The sequence below is a fragment of the Populus alba genome, chromosome 9 (assembly GCF_005239225.2).
Source record: "Populus alba chromosome 9, ASM523922v2, whole genome shotgun sequence".
In the NCBI taxonomy this organism is placed as follows: domain Eukaryota; kingdom Viridiplantae; phylum Streptophyta; class Magnoliopsida; order Malpighiales; family Salicaceae; genus Populus; species Populus alba.
The window spans coordinates 8,711,594-8,729,818 of record NC_133292.1 but is presented as its reverse complement, the minus strand read 5'-3'; the positions used below and the strand labels follow the sequence as shown (position 1 = coordinate 8,729,818).

The 18,225-nt window shown below is 36.7% G+C and overlaps 2 protein-coding genes and 1 pseudogene across 2 annotated transcripts; 2 read left to right on the top strand and 1 right to left on the bottom strand.

Annotated features, from left to right (window-relative positions):
• The first annotated feature begins 3,353 nt into the window (after positions 1-3,353).
• On the top strand, positions 3,354-4,319 carry LOC118059015 (protein IRX15-LIKE). The gene has a single exon (XM_035071834.1). It carries the CDS (start codon positions 3,354-3,356, stop codon positions 4,317-4,319), a length of 966 nt encoding a protein of 321 aa, XP_034927725.1.
• Positions 4,320-12,517: 8,198 nt separating this feature from the next.
• On the bottom strand, positions 12,518-13,873 carry LOC118059014 (uncharacterized protein At4g06744). The gene has a single exon (XM_035071833.2). The coding sequence runs from the start codon at positions 13,729-13,731 to the stop codon at positions 12,679-12,681; it is 1,053 nt and encodes a 350-aa protein (XP_034927724.2). The 5' UTR covers positions 13,732-13,873; the 3' UTR covers positions 12,518-12,678.
• A 2,760-nt stretch (positions 13,874-16,633) lies between these two features.
• Positions 16,634-18,187, top strand: LOC118059188 (scopoletin glucosyltransferase-like; annotated as a pseudogene).
• The last annotated feature ends 38 nt before the right edge of the window (positions 18,188-18,225 follow it).

Genomic DNA, 18,225 nt, shown 5'->3' with positions numbered 1-18,225 from the left:
TTTGAATAATATAATATTTCTGAATATTATGAGCCGCTGCGTATTTTTTTGAACAAATTGTTCTTTTGATATGTCCGTTCTGAGGCTTAGCGTAGGTGAGGTGTCCTTTCGACACCGCTCCTACGTTGCCGGTCACGGATCCGGGATTCGGGTCGTGACATCTGGAGCACCATCCCAATTCATCCAACTCGAAAATAAGTTTGTAATATCCATGTAGAGGTGAGGATAACCATTATCAACACAATTTGTGGATGGACATGTAATCCTCGTAGATGGACCTACACTATCAACCCAACTAGTCTAACTCTAAAACAAGTTTGTATTGGTGACAACATTAATATAACCCCGGCTTATAAATAAATCTGGGATGCCAGTGGATGAGCAAGTATCTCCAACACCCTCATGACAAACAATCTTATTTTTCATTAATACTACTTCATATGCTCAGTGTAAACCCCTGCTAAAAGTTACAAGATATTGTATAACGGTAACAGCCTGGTAGCACAAAATGATGAAGAAATAAAAAAAAAATGGGTTGGGTATAATTGAATAGAAATTTCAAATATTGGAATAAATGAATTGTTGGGTATGCAACCAAAGTCCCACATTGGCTAGAAATGGGGAGGATCAAGGGTATATAAAGATGAACAAATATCTCCATTGGTATGAGGCCTTTTGGGGTATAGCCCAAGAGCAAATCCATGAGGGCTTAGGCCCAAAGTGGACAATATCATACCAATGTGGAGATAAGTGGTGTCCGTAGTCCCTACAAGTGGTATCAGAGCCTTGCCTCGGAGTTAGCCATGATGGATGAATCCTCGGAATGCCGAACAAAAGGTGGTGGGCCCCCCAAGCAAATCACGTGTAATCCGTGGATCAGCTCTTGGATAGGCGGTGTGCTCCAGGTGCTTCACGGACGTGTCCTGGCTCCAACACGGTGAAGAGGAGTTGACCTAGAAAGAGCAAAACTCTCAAATCAGGTAGTGCTCTCCGGATGCTTCATGAACGTGTCCTGACCCCAACACGGTGAAGTGGAGAATGAAGAATCATGGTTGATAGAGAGTGGACGGATGAATGATCGTTTGAGGGGAGGCTCGGTGGTCCTTTGTTTGAGGGGAGGATTGTTGGGTATGCAACCAAAGTCCCACATTGGCTAGAAATGGGGAGGATCAAGGGTATATAAAGATGAACAAATATCTCCATTGGTATGAGGCCTTTTGGGGTATAGCCCAAGAGCAAATCCATGAGGGCTTAGGCCCAAAGTGGACAATATCATACCAATGTGGAGATAAGTGGTGTCCGTAGTCCCTACATGAATTTGGTATTAAAAATAAAATGAAACGAGGTTTTCAGTTGGGTAAAACGTAAAAGATAATACAAAAGATGGAAGAGGGGGATCGTGGTTTTTTTTTAAAAAAAAAAATTAAAAAAAAAAAAAACCTTCTCAAGGAAGATTGGAAGCCGTCGGCTATAAGGAAAAGGAAATCGGAGCGTTCTCTCTTTCCCCCCTGAAAATCTCTCGCTAAAACCAAATCAAATTGGTAGATTAATGAGTGATTAGTGTGTGTGAATGTAAGAAACATTAATCAAGTGAGATTGATTAGTCAACACACACGGATCGCGTCAACTTGAAACTCTAGGAACTTAGCATAACATAGGTGAGATTTGTTTTTTAATTTTTTTTAATATAATCAAATAAATATAAAAGTAATTTATAAATATTTAGTCTTATATATTTTTTTTACAATCTACATTTGTTTCTAAATTTTTTGAAGTGAAATAATTATATATAACGTATGTTCATATTAATTGTTTCTTAATTTTTCAATGTAAAATAACTATACTAAACTTTATATTTTTTTTATAACTTACATTCACATGTATTATTTCTCAAATTTTTGACATGAAATAATTATATATGATTACATACACATAGATTAATTCTTAATTTTTCAAAATAAAATACCTATACTACATTTCACTTTTTTTTTATAGCCTACATAAATATATATTGTTTTTTTAAATTTTTAATGTAGAATAAATATACTACACTTCATATTTTTTTTATAGCTTATATGTACTTGAATTATTTCTTAACTTTTTAAAATGAAATAATTATATGAGACTTCATATATTTTTTTTAATCCATATACACATTATTTCAAAAAAAAAATTAATGTGATATATTAAAATCATTTAATATATATATATATATATTTATTTATTTATTTAAATGACCCGAGTGAACCATGTGACCTAAAATCCAGTTTCTTGGCCGGAAAAACCCAACCAGATTTTATAACCATGCCCTTTACTACACGAGACTCGGAACAATGCCGTGCTGATTTTCTGTTAGGCTGTCTCTTCTTTCCCTCCATTCAAGCTAGTTTTTCTAATGTTTTAACATTATTTTATTCATAAGTTTCCAGCCCCTCTTTAATGACCCTGTCCCTCCACGACTGGCTCTCCCAGTCCCTTGCCCCATTTCTGTACCTGATAATTAAATGAAAAAAAGAAAAAAACCAACATCAAAGAACTTGAAGTTTTTCCATTTTTTTTTTAAGTTTAAATATATGCCAAATTAACGTTAGATCTTGGCAAGTCAAAATTAGCAAAATTCCTGGGCTTGCATGACCAAATATGTCAATGCGTTGCATGGAACGTACCCGAACGTGGAAAGACGTGATTTATACACTTTGTAAGGGATACGTAAATATCTATTGAATATTTGGAAATTAATTAAAAAAAATAATACTACACATATGCATATATGTTATAAAAGTTATTTTTGTTGCTAATTCCTTTTTAGATTTTTTTTAAAATTTCTAAATCATAAAAAAACGTGTATTAGGAAATATAATTACCTAGGAAGATATGATTCATACACTTCCTAAGAGATACAAAAGTATAAAAAATCCAATGGAATAATTAGAAACTAATTAAAAAAAATACATTGCAATGTTAAGTACATGCACATTTGTTTATTATTATGATGTCTTATAGTTAAATACTATATGTATTGATGTTATCTTTATCTCAATTCGAGACTGGGAATAATATTTATCATAGTTAGAAAATATCTATTTATTTTTTAAATTTAAAATAACTTTTTTCTGATATACATTGAAAAAAAAAAGCATACAAATTTGTATCCCCAGCACAGTTCCTTTCACCTCTCTCCTTGGGACTGGCGTGCTAATCTCCCCCGTTGATTCCTCTGTCTCCCTTTCTCATTCCAAGTTAAAGAAAGTATTGAGAGAGAGAGAGAGAGAGAGAGAGAGAGAGAGATTTCAAAACTTGAACCCTTCTAAACCTTGTCTGTTTCAACTTTCAAATCCTCACCTCAAGGAAAAATGAAGACAAACACTAACACGAAATTCATACTACTTCACCAATCAATCCATAAAACCCTGCCCTCTTCTCACCGTCTTCGGTTACTCTTCATAGTCACTTCCTTTACCATAGCTTTCACTATCACTCTCTTCACCACCACCACCTTCCCTACAACCACCACAACTTCAACTCTCACCACCTCCACCAACTCTCTCCCACTCTCCGTCACCGCTGCCCTCCTCCACTACGCCTCCACAGCCAACTCCACAACACCCCACATGTCATCCGCTGAACTCTCCACCATCGCCACCACTCTTCAAAACTGCTCCCCTCATTGCAATTTCCTCGTTTTTGGCCTGACCCACGAGACCCTTCTGTGGAAATCACTCAATTTCCATGGTCGTACAATCTTTCTTGATGAAAGTGAGTACTTTGTTTCGAACTTTGAAAAAAACCACCCTGATATCGAAGCTTATGATATACAATTCACCTCCAAAGTTAGCGAAATGAGTGATCTTTTATTAGTGACAAAAGGGCAAGTTAATGGTGACTGCAGGCCTGTCCAAAATCTACTCTTCTCTGATTGTAAGCTTGGCATAAATGACATGCCTAATCACATTTATGAAATCTCTTGGGATGTGATTTTAATTGATGGGCCTCGTGGGTATTTCGCGGCGGCTCCAGGGAGGATGTCACCAATATTTACTGCTGCTGTTCTGGCAAAGAGTAAGAGAGGAGGCAACAAGAAGACACATGTTTTTGTGCATGAAATTGATAGAGAAGTTGAGGGGGTTTATAGTGAAGAGTTTCTGTGTGAAGAGAATCTGGTAGAGACTATTGATTCACTGGGACATTTTGTGTTGGAGAGAAAGGAAGCTAATTGCTTTGAGTTCTGCAAAAATTCGACATCTTTGTCATCATCATTGCCAACTTCAATAACAAAGACGGCATCTTTATCATCCGGGGATGATGGTTTTGATGATTGAGATCAGGGGTTTGTGTGATTACTTGTACCATCGCATATCTTTCTTTCCTTCTTTCTTTTAATATAGAAATGTAGTTTTTATAGGACTTAAACTGCCAAAAAAATCCTCAAAATCAAGCATGAAAATCAAGTGCCGGCTGTTCAAAATCTTGCTTTTATGTATAGTCTGTTTGGTTGATGAGAAAAGCTGGGATTTTTGGAACAAAAATATGACTAGTTGATTGTTGATTAACCGGCCATGAGTCTTGGAATGGCCACAGCGTTTTTTCTCAATCTACTTTTACGTCTAATCTTGTTTGGTCAATGTGAAAAGAGGTGGAATTTCGAGAGAAAAAAGAGTGTATGATTGACAATTAATGGGCCATTAATCTTGGAATGGAAAAAACGTGTTTCTCAGTTTACTTTCATGTCTAGAAGCCTCGTTTGATTGATGAGAAGAGGAAGGGAATATTGAAACAAAAATGTGGCTAATTCTTGGATTAGCAAAGGCGTTTTTCACTCAATGTCTTACCCTGTTTGGTTGCTAAGAAAAGGTGGGAGTTTTGAAACCAAAATGTGACTAATTCTTGGATTAGCAAAGGCCCTTTTCACTCAATGTCTTACCCTGTTTGGTTGCTAAGAAAAGGTGGGAGTTTTGAAACAAAAACGTGACTGGTTAACTGTTCATGAGCCTCTAATCTTTTATTAGTTTAAAGTGTTTGGCCTGTTAAACAAAACAAGCATATTCAACTCAACCGGACACTTCATTAGACCTTCTAAGTTCTAACAACCTTTTAATACTAAAGGAGCCCTAAAATGTCCATCTCATTGCTCTTCACATTTCTCAAAGGAAACACTTTTGTACACTTCCAAATTTAGCCACCATTAAATTCTAAAGATTCTTGCATCACATGTATGTTCAATTTTATTTTTTTGGATACTATAGCGTGTAATTCATATACAATACATGATGGTTATATTCATATACATTTTAATTGAGAAATAGTTTATATATTAAACATTTTTGGTTCGTACTTGCTAAACTCTAACCTTGAGATGTGGTTTTTCTCTGTTCCATACGTAGAAGAAGCCTCTGCTTTTTTATAATAGAATATATTGTTATGTTTGTTTTTGTATTTTATTTTTTTTTATTTTAAATTAATATTTTTTTGATATTTTTAAATTATTTTGATAGGCTGATATCAAAAATAATTTATAAAAAATAAATAAATAATTATTTTAAAAATTATTTTAATATATTTTTAAATAAAAAATATTTTAAAAAATAATCATACTATCATAAAAAGCTTAAAATGTTTGTTTTTTGATGTTAAATATTTAAGTGTTTTTTTTTTTTTTTTACCAGAGATCGTTTTTAATTTTAAAATATATTAAAATAATATATCTTTTTTATTTTTAAAATTTATTCTTAACAGTAATAGTACATCGAAGCTATTAAGAATATATATATAAAATTAATTTAAAATCAATCTTTTTTTAAAACCACAAAAACAAATAATCCCAACCCAAACAGGAAGAGGAGAGGGAGCGATGAGGGTAAAGAATACTATTGTGTCGGTGACGGTAACAGGGGCTCAGGGGAGCTTTAGCTGACTTGTTTCTTTTAAGACTTCTCTCTCGATTGATTTATAATTTTATACATTTGGAATATTGGAATCCACACGCGCCCTTATCTTGATGATTTTCAACGCGTCCTAGTATTGGCCTGCAAGAGAGTTCAGACACGAAGGTTCGTGAGGGCTTTCATGGGATTGGTGATGCAGGTGCCAGATAATACGCCAGGCAAAAAAATGGACTGCTGAAAGTCTCTATTATCACTTCACTTTCTTTTCTTTTCTTTTGGCGAACTACAAATCAGTACCCAGATTGCACAGTGACTAATAGATCAGTCCCCGGTCTTTATAATCTTGCTAATTTCTCCCCAAGCTTTATGCGGTTTCCATGACTGTAAAATCATTAAATCTGGTTAGAAAAAAATTGGGATTTTATAAATAATTTTACCATATTATATTTCAAATATACGAATAAGGAAAAAACATAAAATGAAGATTTTGTCATGTTAATTCACAAAATAAATCACATCAACTCTTTTATTTAATAATTAAAAATATCTATTACATATAGATTAAAACAATATAATGAGAGAATCAAATAAAAGAGCTTCTTTCTATTAAAAAAATATTTGATATTGGCATCAGTTTCTCCATGTTGCTAAGTGAAAGAAATGGTAGCAAAATTTTGAATGACCTTTCACTGTCCAATTATCTTTGTAAATATAGTATTTTACTAATTAACACAGGTTGAAAAAACCCAATTTTACTGTAAGGAAAATGATGCATGAACTTGTTATTTTAAGATAAATAATGTGAGAAATTAACAAGATTTATGGTGAGTAATGTGGTACAATGTAATTTTCAAAAATATTTTTTAAATACTAATGTTTCAAAATAAGTTTTTTAATTTTTTAATTTTAACATCAATACATTAAAATTATTATAAAAACATATAAAAAACACAACTTTAATTTGTCTTAGATAAAAAAATAATTAAAACACACTTTAAAAAACATGTCTAATGACAAAAACAAACACTCTGGCGAGTTTAGGGACTGATATACTGATGAGTATGACTCGCAGGTATTTCTTTCAAAAGAATTCTCTTACTTTTGAATTTAGTCACGTGATGCACGTGACGAAAGCGTACGTTAAGGCACTGACAGAGCGGGAAACAAGAAATTTGTGTCGGTGAGGTACAACGATTGATAATGGACTGGCATGCTTTACTTGGTTAGAAATAAAAGCTGTGGAGTTAATGTCCTTGAGGCTCATGTATGTTTCTTCTTGCGAGGTCCCTGTTGGTTCTCACCGGGCTGGAGATTCGGGTTTTCGGTTCTGTTTTTTTTTTTTTAATATTTTAAAAATATATTTTTAAAAAATAATTTTTTTATTTTAAATAATTTTTTTTATGATTTTAGATTATTTTGATGCTATATTTTTTATAAAATAAAAAAAATATTATTTTCATATATTTTTAAATAAAAAACTCTTTAAAAATCAATATCAATCACACAAACAAGTTGATATGTTTATAGCAAGCTACAATGATAAACTTGCTTGATAAATTTGTTATTTAAAAATATATCTTAATAACTTTTTACTTTTTAAAAACAATTTTTGATGTCTATGAAGTAACTAAAAATATAACAAAATTATTTTAAATAAAAATTTACATTTAAATTTTGTTGAAACTCCGGTGGAATGGAGCTCCGTGGTTTTTTTAGCAGCATGACTATTTGGGGGTTAGTTTTCGTAATTAGATTCTTTCATGATCATATCTTAATATCTAATTAACAAAACTAACACATTCATGAAAAATACAGCGAACCAATCCAAACCACTCTAGAGCATTTTAATAGTAATTACCAATATTTAATATATATAAGTTTATTTTTAAAAAGAAACATATACAAAAAAGAAAAGAACTTAGAGATTAGAGATCGTAATCTTGCTAAGTGCCAGTATAACATGATTCACGTGTCAATTGATACTAACCACCATAGTTTTGAAACCCGGACCGGCCAGGCGGGTCGACCCGGGCCTGGAACCGATCCGGGTCTAAGTAAAAACCCGCTTGGGAGTTGGCCCGAAGAAACCCGGTCGACCCGGAACCCGGGCGACCCAGGCGAACCCGGCTGAGACCCGGCCTCCTTTAAAGACATCAAATGACGAAGATGAATGATGCAAAATTGTTGCAATTGCAAATAGAGATAAAACCTAAATAAGGAAAAGCAATTTCAATCGCGAAGAGCAGAGGAGTAGAAGACTCTTGATCACTATTTCAAATCTGTGAATAAAGTTAGATTCTTGTTTCTCTTCCCGAATCTCCTTCTTTCACTCTCTCTTTTCTTTATTCTTTGCCTTTTTCTGAACTTGCAGTTCTTGATCTGGCATAAATTTACAGTTCTTGATCTCTGTAACGATTCATTCGCAGTTCACACCCATGGGTATGTTTCTCTATTCTTTTCTTGATCTCTGCCTCATTTTTCTTGATTCAACAAGCACGTGTTTTTCTTGATCTCTTTTCTTCGAATAAGGTTGATTTACTGACTAATTTGCTTGTGAATAATTCTAGCAGAATGTTTAACTATTGATTGATGTCTATCATGGGGATTAACTTTTCACTCTCATTTGTTAATACTGATCTTGATTATGTGGTGAACGGCAAGGTGCATGTCTCTTAATTTGGTTGTTAAGCATGCTGATGTTATTCACTCTGTTATCTTGCAGGTTAGTTTTGTCGATGGATTGATTTATTTGGTTCTGTGATTTTGTTTGATCTGTGATGCCAATGAAGGCTACTAGTTTTGACTGTCTTGTGTATTTTTCTCTGATGCTGATTGGTCAAAAGTTTGATTTATGTTGAATTTTATGATAAGATCTTTCGAGTTTGAATTTTTTTTAAGGCAATTGTAGGACTTTGCAGTTAACTGTCGTTTAAAGAGCTGTTGGATATTTCATTTTAACAGGTGCTTTCATAGTTTCATTGCCTGGTTGCTGCAGAATCTAATTGATATGTGTTTCGTATTGTATGATGCACAGAATTTAGGACATAATAAATTGATGAATGGTGCGGTTAGTACCATATGTTAAGATTTGTATAATAATCAACCATATTTTTGTGAAAATAATTAGGATGCCAGTACTAGATGTTTCATGTTATTCTTTGAATCTGCGTTGTAATCACTCTATTTCAGTGTTAAAGGCAATACCTTGATGTAAACATATTGCTCTTATCCAGGATGATTTCTTACCAAGAACAACTACTCCATTAGTAAGTTGATGCAATAACTTCTCTTTTTTTTGTTGACCCGGGTTAACCCGGGTCAACCCATCTGACCCGTGACCCGATCATTAGACCAGGTTGATGACCGGGTCGGGTTTCAAGACTATTCTAACCACATCAATGTTTAACAATCTTTAATTATGGAAAAAACTTAAATAGAAAACAATTAGAGATAAAAAGACTTTAAATAAGTAAGATAAAAGGTTAAGCACTAAAAAAAGAGCACAAATCAAAGGTTGTGCACTGAAATTGTAATTTTTTATAATTTTAAACAATATCCGCATTATAAGTTCCATGCCTGCATAAAGAACAAGGAGGTCTAGGATTCAAGGATCTTCTTCTTCCCAATATTTTCCCTCAAACCCTTGCTTGATTTTATACATTTCCTCCCTGTACACTAAACTTATAACTGCAAAAACCCTCATCCTGTAATGGAGATTTGTTTTGTAGATTCAACCATCTCCGATCCTTTTTAATTGTGTAAAGAACCTCATCATCCTCTGAAATCTAACGACCATGGATGTCATCGGGAAAAGCTGGCCCCCATCACAAATATTGTTGGAAATGAATACTAGGGGTGTTCACGGTTTGGTTCGGTTTGGTTTAGACTAAAAAAATCAACCGAACCGAATTACAGTATTGTTGCAAAAAATGAACCGAACTGGACCGAAAACAGATTCAAACCGAACATTTCTGGTTCGGTTAAATCCGGTTTTTTAAGGAAAAAACCGGGAAACCTAATCCCATGGGGTTTTTTGGTTTGTTTTTTAAATTGGCTTACGGTGGGCAGGAACTCACTTCAAAGAAAGACAACCATGGTATATAGCAATTGTTTATGCATGATCAATAATGTTCTTTCCCCGGCCAATCTGGTCTACACATTGTGAACTCCAAGCTGGGGTTCTTGCAATCCAAACTAGACCCCAAGTAGCTTCTCGGCCTAGTCGAATCGCTTTCCTACAGTATTAATTAAGAGAAGTGCATGCCACCTCTTGTAAGTAACTAGTCAAGCAAATCCATGCAATTAAACTCTTATCCCTATATGTTGGATTTCTGGAAATTTTGAAAAATCTTTAAGGAATTCTAGACTTTGGGATGATACCTCCATTAGTTGTCCAGATCTTTGTTGTGACTGGAACGTTCCTTGTCTGTGCCCATCCATGTCGTTGGAGTTTGTTTGCGGCCATGCTTCCCTGCCACTGAAATGTATCATATATAATTGAATTAGCTTGAAATTATATTGACACGGTGCACAACAATATCTTTACTTGATGGATGCAGAGATGTGGGTTATTTACTTGTTAATCAGCTCAAGAAGAGATAGATGCAGAGAAGATGTTAGGTTTGGTGTGGGCGGCGGCTGTAGAAGAGATAAAGCTAGAGAAGAGATATATGCAGGGATGAAAGTAAGAGGTAGAGAAAATGAAAATTTTAGGTTTGGTGTGGGCGGCGGCTGCAGAAGTAAATTGTAATGTTAGGTTTAGGTTTACACTTTATTGTACTAGTTAGTATTTATACTAGGTCAGTAGGTCGTTTCTTCTGGCTTTAGTTTTACGGGTAGCCGGTTCGGTTCACTGGTTTTGGTGGTGAAACCGAAACCGAACCGAACCGGAAAGAGTTTTGGTTTTGGTAATCGGTTTAATCGGTTTTTTATCTTGGCTTGGTTTTCTCGGTTAATTTTTCATCGGTTTTTTCGGTTATTCAGTTTTTTTGAACACCCCTAATGAATACCATATTGTACCGCGTTCCTTTAATTCTATTTTTATTTAAAATAGATTTTTTTTTATATTTTTATTTAATTTTAATATGTTGATATGAAAAAATAATGAATCAATTACTCAAATACACCTAAAATCTCTTATTCATCTTCTCTAACAAAGTATTTTTCGTGGTATGGACTATGAACATGTTGAGTGGAATTACTTTCTTTTCTTTTTGTTTTTTTTTATAGATAGGTTGGTGAGATTTTTTTTTAATGGCCAGTTTTCTTAAAGTATCCTAAGCGTTAAGGGAAAAAAAAAAAAGGAAAGCATGGCTTTTGTTTTTACGCTTCAAAAATATTTTTGAAAAAATTTGATTTTTTTTTAAAATTTTATTTATTTATTTTAAATTAATTTATTTTAATGTTTTCAGATTATTTTGATGTGTTGATATCAAAAAATAATTTTTAAAAAATAAAAAATATATTTTAATTTATTTTTAATAAAAAAAAATACTTGAAAAGAATCGGAATCAGATTTCCAAACACAGGTCTTTTTTTATGGGCTTCACATTGAACTCCCCAAAAAAACCTCACCCGTACGGAAATCTCAGTCTATACTTCTTAACACGTCACAACCAGCAGACCAACCCAGTTACAAAAATCGACCCAAAACACAAACTATCCGTCTCACCTCTTCTTACAGAGGCAAGATCCAATAACAGCAGTGCCCCATGGGCGAAGGCTCATTTCAAAATCAGAAAGAGACAGTGCATCGCCCTTTATGCCTTGCATTGTGTCCGACTCGGTGAAAAGACGAGAGAAATAAAATAAATGAAAATCTTTTTCCCGTCAAGTCAGGCATGGGCCCTGCTTGTGGGCTGTTTCCAGCTAGGTATTCCATGTCCTCATCTGGACTTGACTTCATTTTAGGGCAATTTTGCTGATACTTGATGCCTTCTAGATCCTCTTGTCGGGATTAGGACTTGTGTCGGTCTGTTTTTGTTTTTTAAAATTAATTATTTTTACTTTAAATTAATATTTTATTAATATTTTTAGATGTGTTAAAAATAATTTTTAAAAAATTAAAAATTATTATTTAAATAAAAAACATTACTTTTAAAAAAGCAATCAAAACCTGACTGCGAAACATCTCTTTACTGTTCTTTCATCGGCTTCTAAACCAGAACAGGCATATTTTTTTATTCTTAACAGACAAACGCTGGGCCCAGCTCTCTAAAGTGACAGAGGACTTGGGTCAGCTGATGTGCTCTCAGAGTGATTGAGGACTCGGGTCAACTAAAGTCATCCATAGTAAATTGCATGATAGGACGACGTTGAAAGAAATAAAAGATATTACGGATACTCGAGCTATGCATAAAAACAAGATATACAGATAACTATTTTTTTCGCAGAGAGAGGGCAATTTCTTGTAACAATAACTATACAAACAAAGAAGTAATAAAATAGCAAAGACAGAGTGTTGTGATGCAATCCTCATTGTTATCTGAGTATAATGGTCACTAATGCCCTGTCTGGTATGAAGCTTCAACTTGTTTTTTAGATAAAAAAAAAGGAGGATGAAATTCAATACCAAACGGGCTTCGAGAACGGCTGCCCAGAAATCGAGAAGAAAACAGGAAGTAAAGGGGACAAAATATCATTAAGCTATATAGTTGCATTTGCTTTGAAAGCAGAAATGAGTTCACCTTATTCATTATGATTCATACGACAAGCTATAAGCTGATCAGGAGAAATATGTGTACATAGATAGGAGCAGCCATCAACCAAATCAAGAGACTATCTTGAAGGGATCCATTTAAAGCCGCAGCTTATGCGGTTTAAGGGCATTATATGTTATAGGTGCAGCAGCCGGAGCCATAGATTGTTGATCAGATGTCTCCAATGAACTTGAATAACCACCCTTCCTGCAAGGAATATAGCTGAGCGACCTCTCATTGGGACAAGTCCTCTTTTTAGAAAAGAACTTAGCACAATCAGCTGCTGATCTCTGACCAGGAAGATCCAAAATGCAATTCATTCTAACATCAAGAATCCTTTTCTTTATCAATTTCCTGCACTCAGGTCCGACCTGAGTGAAATAGTTGTACGAGAGAGACAAGTTTGCTAATCTAGGCAGGTCGCACACCATCTCCGGCACCGGCCCGTAAAATTTATTCACGGCCAAATTCAGGATCTCCATCTTTTTTAGGCATGCAAATGAATGGGGTATTGGGCCAGTCAACTTGTTGCGGCCCACATCAAACACGACAGCCTTGTCCAATTTGCCAATCTCGTATGGCAAGCACCCTTCGAGTTCATTGTTCAAGAAAAGCACTTCAAGAAGGTTTCGGGCATTGCCGATACTTTTTGGAATGGAACCACGAAAATTGTTGTTGGCCAAAGTGAGATAAAGGACAGGTGTGGAACCGAGATTACGAGGAAGCTGTTGTGAGAATTTGTTGTTGTTGATGAAAAGCACATCTAGGTCTAAGGTGAAGACTTCAGCTGGAACTGGCCCTGAAAATGCGTTGAACCTGATGTCTAAAAAGGTTAAGTTGGTGGCTTGAAGAACAGACACAGGGAATTCACCAGAGTACTTGTTGTTGCTGAGATCGAGCTCGAATAAGTAACGGACTCTGGAAGTGTTAAGATTCTTTGGCACATGACCAGTGAACTTGTTGGTGTTCGCATGAAAGATGGATAAGTCCAGCAACTGATCGAGGAAACCTGTGAGCTCCGGGCCACCAAAATGGTAGCCATTGAAATCTGCCGCTGCAAGGGCTGTCACCTTCTGGTCAGGTACAGTTGCACATTTAAAGCCTGGATAATGACAGACATCATTTCCCACCCATTTTTTTGTAATGTTCATGGGATCCTCAGTGATTAATTCCTTGAATCTCTGAATTATGTGATAGTCTCTTTCAATGTTTTTGCTCACAAAACCATTACTTGGCGGGTTGGGCCGTGGAGACGGAGGAGGGGGAGGAGGAGGGGGCGGAGGGGGCCGAGGAGGGGGCGGCGGGGGTGGAGGTGGGGGAGGGGGCGGCGAGGGCGGAGGGGGGGGAGAGGGGGGAGGGGGCGGCGGCGGCGAGGGAGGAGGAGGGGGAGGGGGCGGCGAGGGCGGCGGCGAGGGGGGAGGCGGGGGAGAGGGGGGAGGGGGAGGCGGGGGCGAGGGCGGGGGGGGGAGAGGGGGGGAGGGGGAGGCGGGGGACAAAGGGGTTCGGGAGGGGGCGGGGGAGGACAATTTTCATTCTCAGGAGAAGGGGCAGGAGAATATCCACCCCCACCCCCACCTATGATTATTTCTAAAGCTTCCCTCTCTGTCCCAACAGCCGCATTGTAATGCAAGCATGAATGAAAAATGAGAGTGAAAAGTAGAATTGAAGAACACAAAGAAGCGGTACCCATCTATACTGGCTGAAGGGTCTCTGGACTTGAGAGAGTAAAGAGAACAGGGACGTATATATATTACTATGAAGAGGGTAGAGGTAGACCATAAGTAAAGGAAGTCAAGATTCACGAGCATACAAAAGTTTGCAATAGAAAAGTTGTCTTGGGGTGGGACTGTTGGGATCTCATTTTCAGACACTTATTTCTGCATTACTGTTTTCCACTCCATCCCTGCGAATCAAACCTTTCTTTTGGGACATGGTGGTAGCTATTCTATAGTAACATGGTTCGAAGTGTCTTATAGTGCGCCATCCCTCGTGGGACATGAATATCACGGAAAGAGCGGAAAATAGAAGGAAATCATCTGAATTTCCAAGGCACATTCACTTCAGTAAGAAATTCTTGGTTTTATTTGCTGCTGAGGATGAAGGTGTAGGGACATTAAATTAAACTTTTAATTCAATAATTGGATCTTGACATTAGTGGGGACAACATCTTCTTCAGTTATTGGACTTCATCTGTCATGTCCAGAGTTTTATCTTGTGACTATTCTTGATAAATATGACTTTTCTTCACCTGTTTTCGACCATAGGTTCTTAAGATACTCGTCGGAATATAGATAGCCTGTCGAAGTGTGCGCTCTAATGAAAGATCCTGGAGCTGAAGATACCATTTGCACATGGGTTCAATGGACAGCCACCACCCGCAACCACCAACACGTCAAACATCACAAAACCTGTGAATTTTAAAAAGTTGCCCCATTGATGTAACATAAATTTAGGATGTGAAGTTCGATGGATCATCGGTGTGTCTCTTACCCTGCTTCTCAATTGTTGAGATTCGTCTCATTGCATTTTTAAACTCTTCAATCATAGAGCTGAGAATGAACTTGAAAAAAGCAAATGAATGCTTCCCTTCCGTTTCCTACTCGGTATCTTTCATTTTGGCGCTTGACATCCCCCCCATCTCACAATCAGAATCTTTGCATGCTTCCCTTGTGTTTCCTACTCGAGAATAAGAAAGAATATGGAATGGCATATTGATGCTTAGTATTCTCTCAAGAAGATACCGTCCTCGGTCTAAACTTAAACAAGCGAAAGATAACAGTGTAAGAATTTCATAGAAAGATGTCTTAAAACAAAAGCGAAAAGAGTGACTGTATCATATGAAGTTAGCAGCCATACAATGATCAAAAACCATTCAACTGGGCCAGTTGTCAGCGGTTGAGGTGCACTAGAATTAGATCCTAAATTCAGATCCTTGAGAAAAAACTATGCAATGTTCATGGATCTGTGCTCAAACAAGCCTTTGATTGAACAACAAAAAGGGCCTACGCTGCTCAGAGAACCATCTCAATTGTGTACAGTGCCAAGTGAATCCGAACATTATTTTCTCCACACTAGCGGTTCAAATTAACCTCAAGTACCTACTCATTTCGTGGAGCATTACACATCCTAAATTTTTCTAAGCACATGAATTTCTGATTTGAAAGGTCCAACAAACGTCAATGGAACCTTAACAGACAATCATGCAATAGGAGAACCTGTACAATTTCCTTAGTCTTAGGAAACATAAAGTCGGATGCAAAACAGCACACGTTACCCTTTCCCAAGTTAATAGCCCGATCAACCAGAACCACGACAATCTTAACACGCTTGTTCACCACAAATCCAAATGGACCGACGTCTGCTCACACATAAACTTGTCAACCAAGAAAAAGGAAAATTCTTGGACATGAGAGTTAAACTTGAAGCATATATTATGCAGTTTAAGAAAAAAGACAACCAACCTCAAAGAAGACAAGAACAGCACAAGAAAATTTAGAATCAAGACTTTTCTTCTGTTACAACAAGTCTTTTATGAGATTAAAAAAAATCAGAGAAGGCAATAATTCATGAAAAAAAGAGCAAACTAGAATATAATACACTTAGTTTCAATGACTTTTCAATATTTTCTTGTTACAGTGATTTGGGGAAGGGTGGGTGGGTGCGGGTTTTCTCACATGCTTTGATGCCAAGTTTGATTGCCAAATAGTCTCAATCAGAGAAAAACAAGTCTTCATCATGTTTTCAGTAACTGTGCCCCAGTTTTCTACGAGAATTTGTATATATTTAAACGAAAGAGAGCATGTTTCATAAAAGCCACCTTTTTACATATTTTAAGTTTGACATGTTTAGCAGGAACATGCTTGGAAACCAGGTCATTTTTCTCTGTTTTATTTCATAGGGTACATTATATACAATCTCAAACCACAGCCTAGACAAGGAGAGCAAGAACAAGAATTTTCCCAGGAAAAATAAACCCAAAACCTATTAACCAACTGACAAATTATTGTTCTATTTATTTGTGCATCCCGACTTTCCAACCATCATCAGATCACTAATCATCAACAGAAAATCTGTCTTACCAGACCACATGGATTCAATGCCATACCAGCTTCATATTCTATTTTTCCCATATATGGCTCATGGCCACATGATCCCGACAGTTGACATGGCAAGATTATTTGCTAGGCGTGGAGTGAAAGCAACCATTGTTTCCACTCCTCTTAATGCACCCCTCTGCTCTAAAACTATTGAAAGAGATAGACAACTGGGTCTTGATATCAGTATTCACATTATAAAATTCCCTTCTGCAGAAGCTGGGCTGCCAGAAGGATGTGAGAACCTAAGTTCTATTCCCTCGCCTGACATGCTTCCGAATTTCTTAAAGGCCATCGGCATGCTTCAGCAACCACTTGAACAGCTCCTAGAAGAATGCCATCCCAGTTGTCTTGTGGCAGACATGTTGTTTCCATGGGCTACAGAAGCTGCAAACAAGCTCAGGATTCCAAGGTTGTTTTTCAATGGAACAGGTTTTTTTCCTGTGTCTTCGATTCCCTAAAACGCTATGAACCTCCCGAAGGAGTAGATTCAGATTTCGAACCCTTCGTGGTGCCTGGCTTACCAGATCAGATAAAGCTGACAAGATTACGACTGCCGGCTTTCATTAAAGAGAGAACTGAGAATGAACTTACAAAGCTGATGGATAAAATATCAGAATCAATGGTGAGAAGCTATGGAGTCCTCACCAACAGTTTCCTTGAGCTGGAACCAGCTTATTCAGAGCACTACAAGATGGAAATAAAAAGGAAAACATGGCACATCGGGCCGCTGTCCCTTCGCAACAGGGACATGAAAGATAAGGCAGAGAGAGGCAACGTGTCCTCCTTTGATGAACATTAATGTATGAGATGGCTGGCCAAAAAGAGCCTCAACTCAGTTCTATATATATGTTTTGGAAGCTTCTTCAACCTTTCCGCTGCTCAGTTACTTGAGATTGCCATGGCCCTGGAAGCTTCTGGACAGAATTTCATTCGGGTTGTGAGAGAGAGAAAGCAAACAAAGCTTGCAGAAAAGGAGGAGTGGTTGCCAGAAGGATTTGAGAAAAGGATGGAAGGGAAGGGCTTAATAGTATCGGGATGGGCACCCCAGGTGGTGATCCTTGATCATAAAGCTGTTGGAGGGTTCATGACTCACTGTGGTTGGAACTCAACATTGGAGGGAGTGACTGCAGGGGTGCCGATGGTCACATGGCCACTTGGTGCGGAACAATTTTGCAATAAAAAGCTGATTACCGATGTTCTCAAAATAGGAATTGGAGTTGGTGCCCAGGAATGGTCAAGATATGAAAAGAAAATTATAGTGAGGAAGGAGGACATAGAGAAGGCAATTATTCAGTTGATGGTTGGTGAAGAAGCTGAGGAAATAAGAAACAGAGCAAGGGTACTGAAAGAGATGGCAAGGAGGGCTACGAAAGAAGGAGGATCATCTTACTCTGATTTAACTGCATTTCTTGAAGAATTATAGGCCCTTGAGACAAGCAAGCAAGAACGTGCACCACATTAACAAGACTGTCTTGTTGCATCATTCTGAAAGCTAGAAGAGTCAGAAGAAAAAGGGAAAAAAAAGGTATCCCGTAGAATGCTAAATGT

Excerpts from the sequence above, each read along its gene's own strand:
- LOC118059015 (XM_035071834.1), top strand. The coding sequence starts at position 3,354 with ATGAAGACAAACACTAACACGAAATTCATACTACTTCACCAATCAATC.
- LOC118059014 (XM_035071833.2), bottom strand. The coding sequence starts at position 13,731 with ATGAACATTACAAAAAAATGGGTGGGAAATGATGTCTGTCATTATCCA.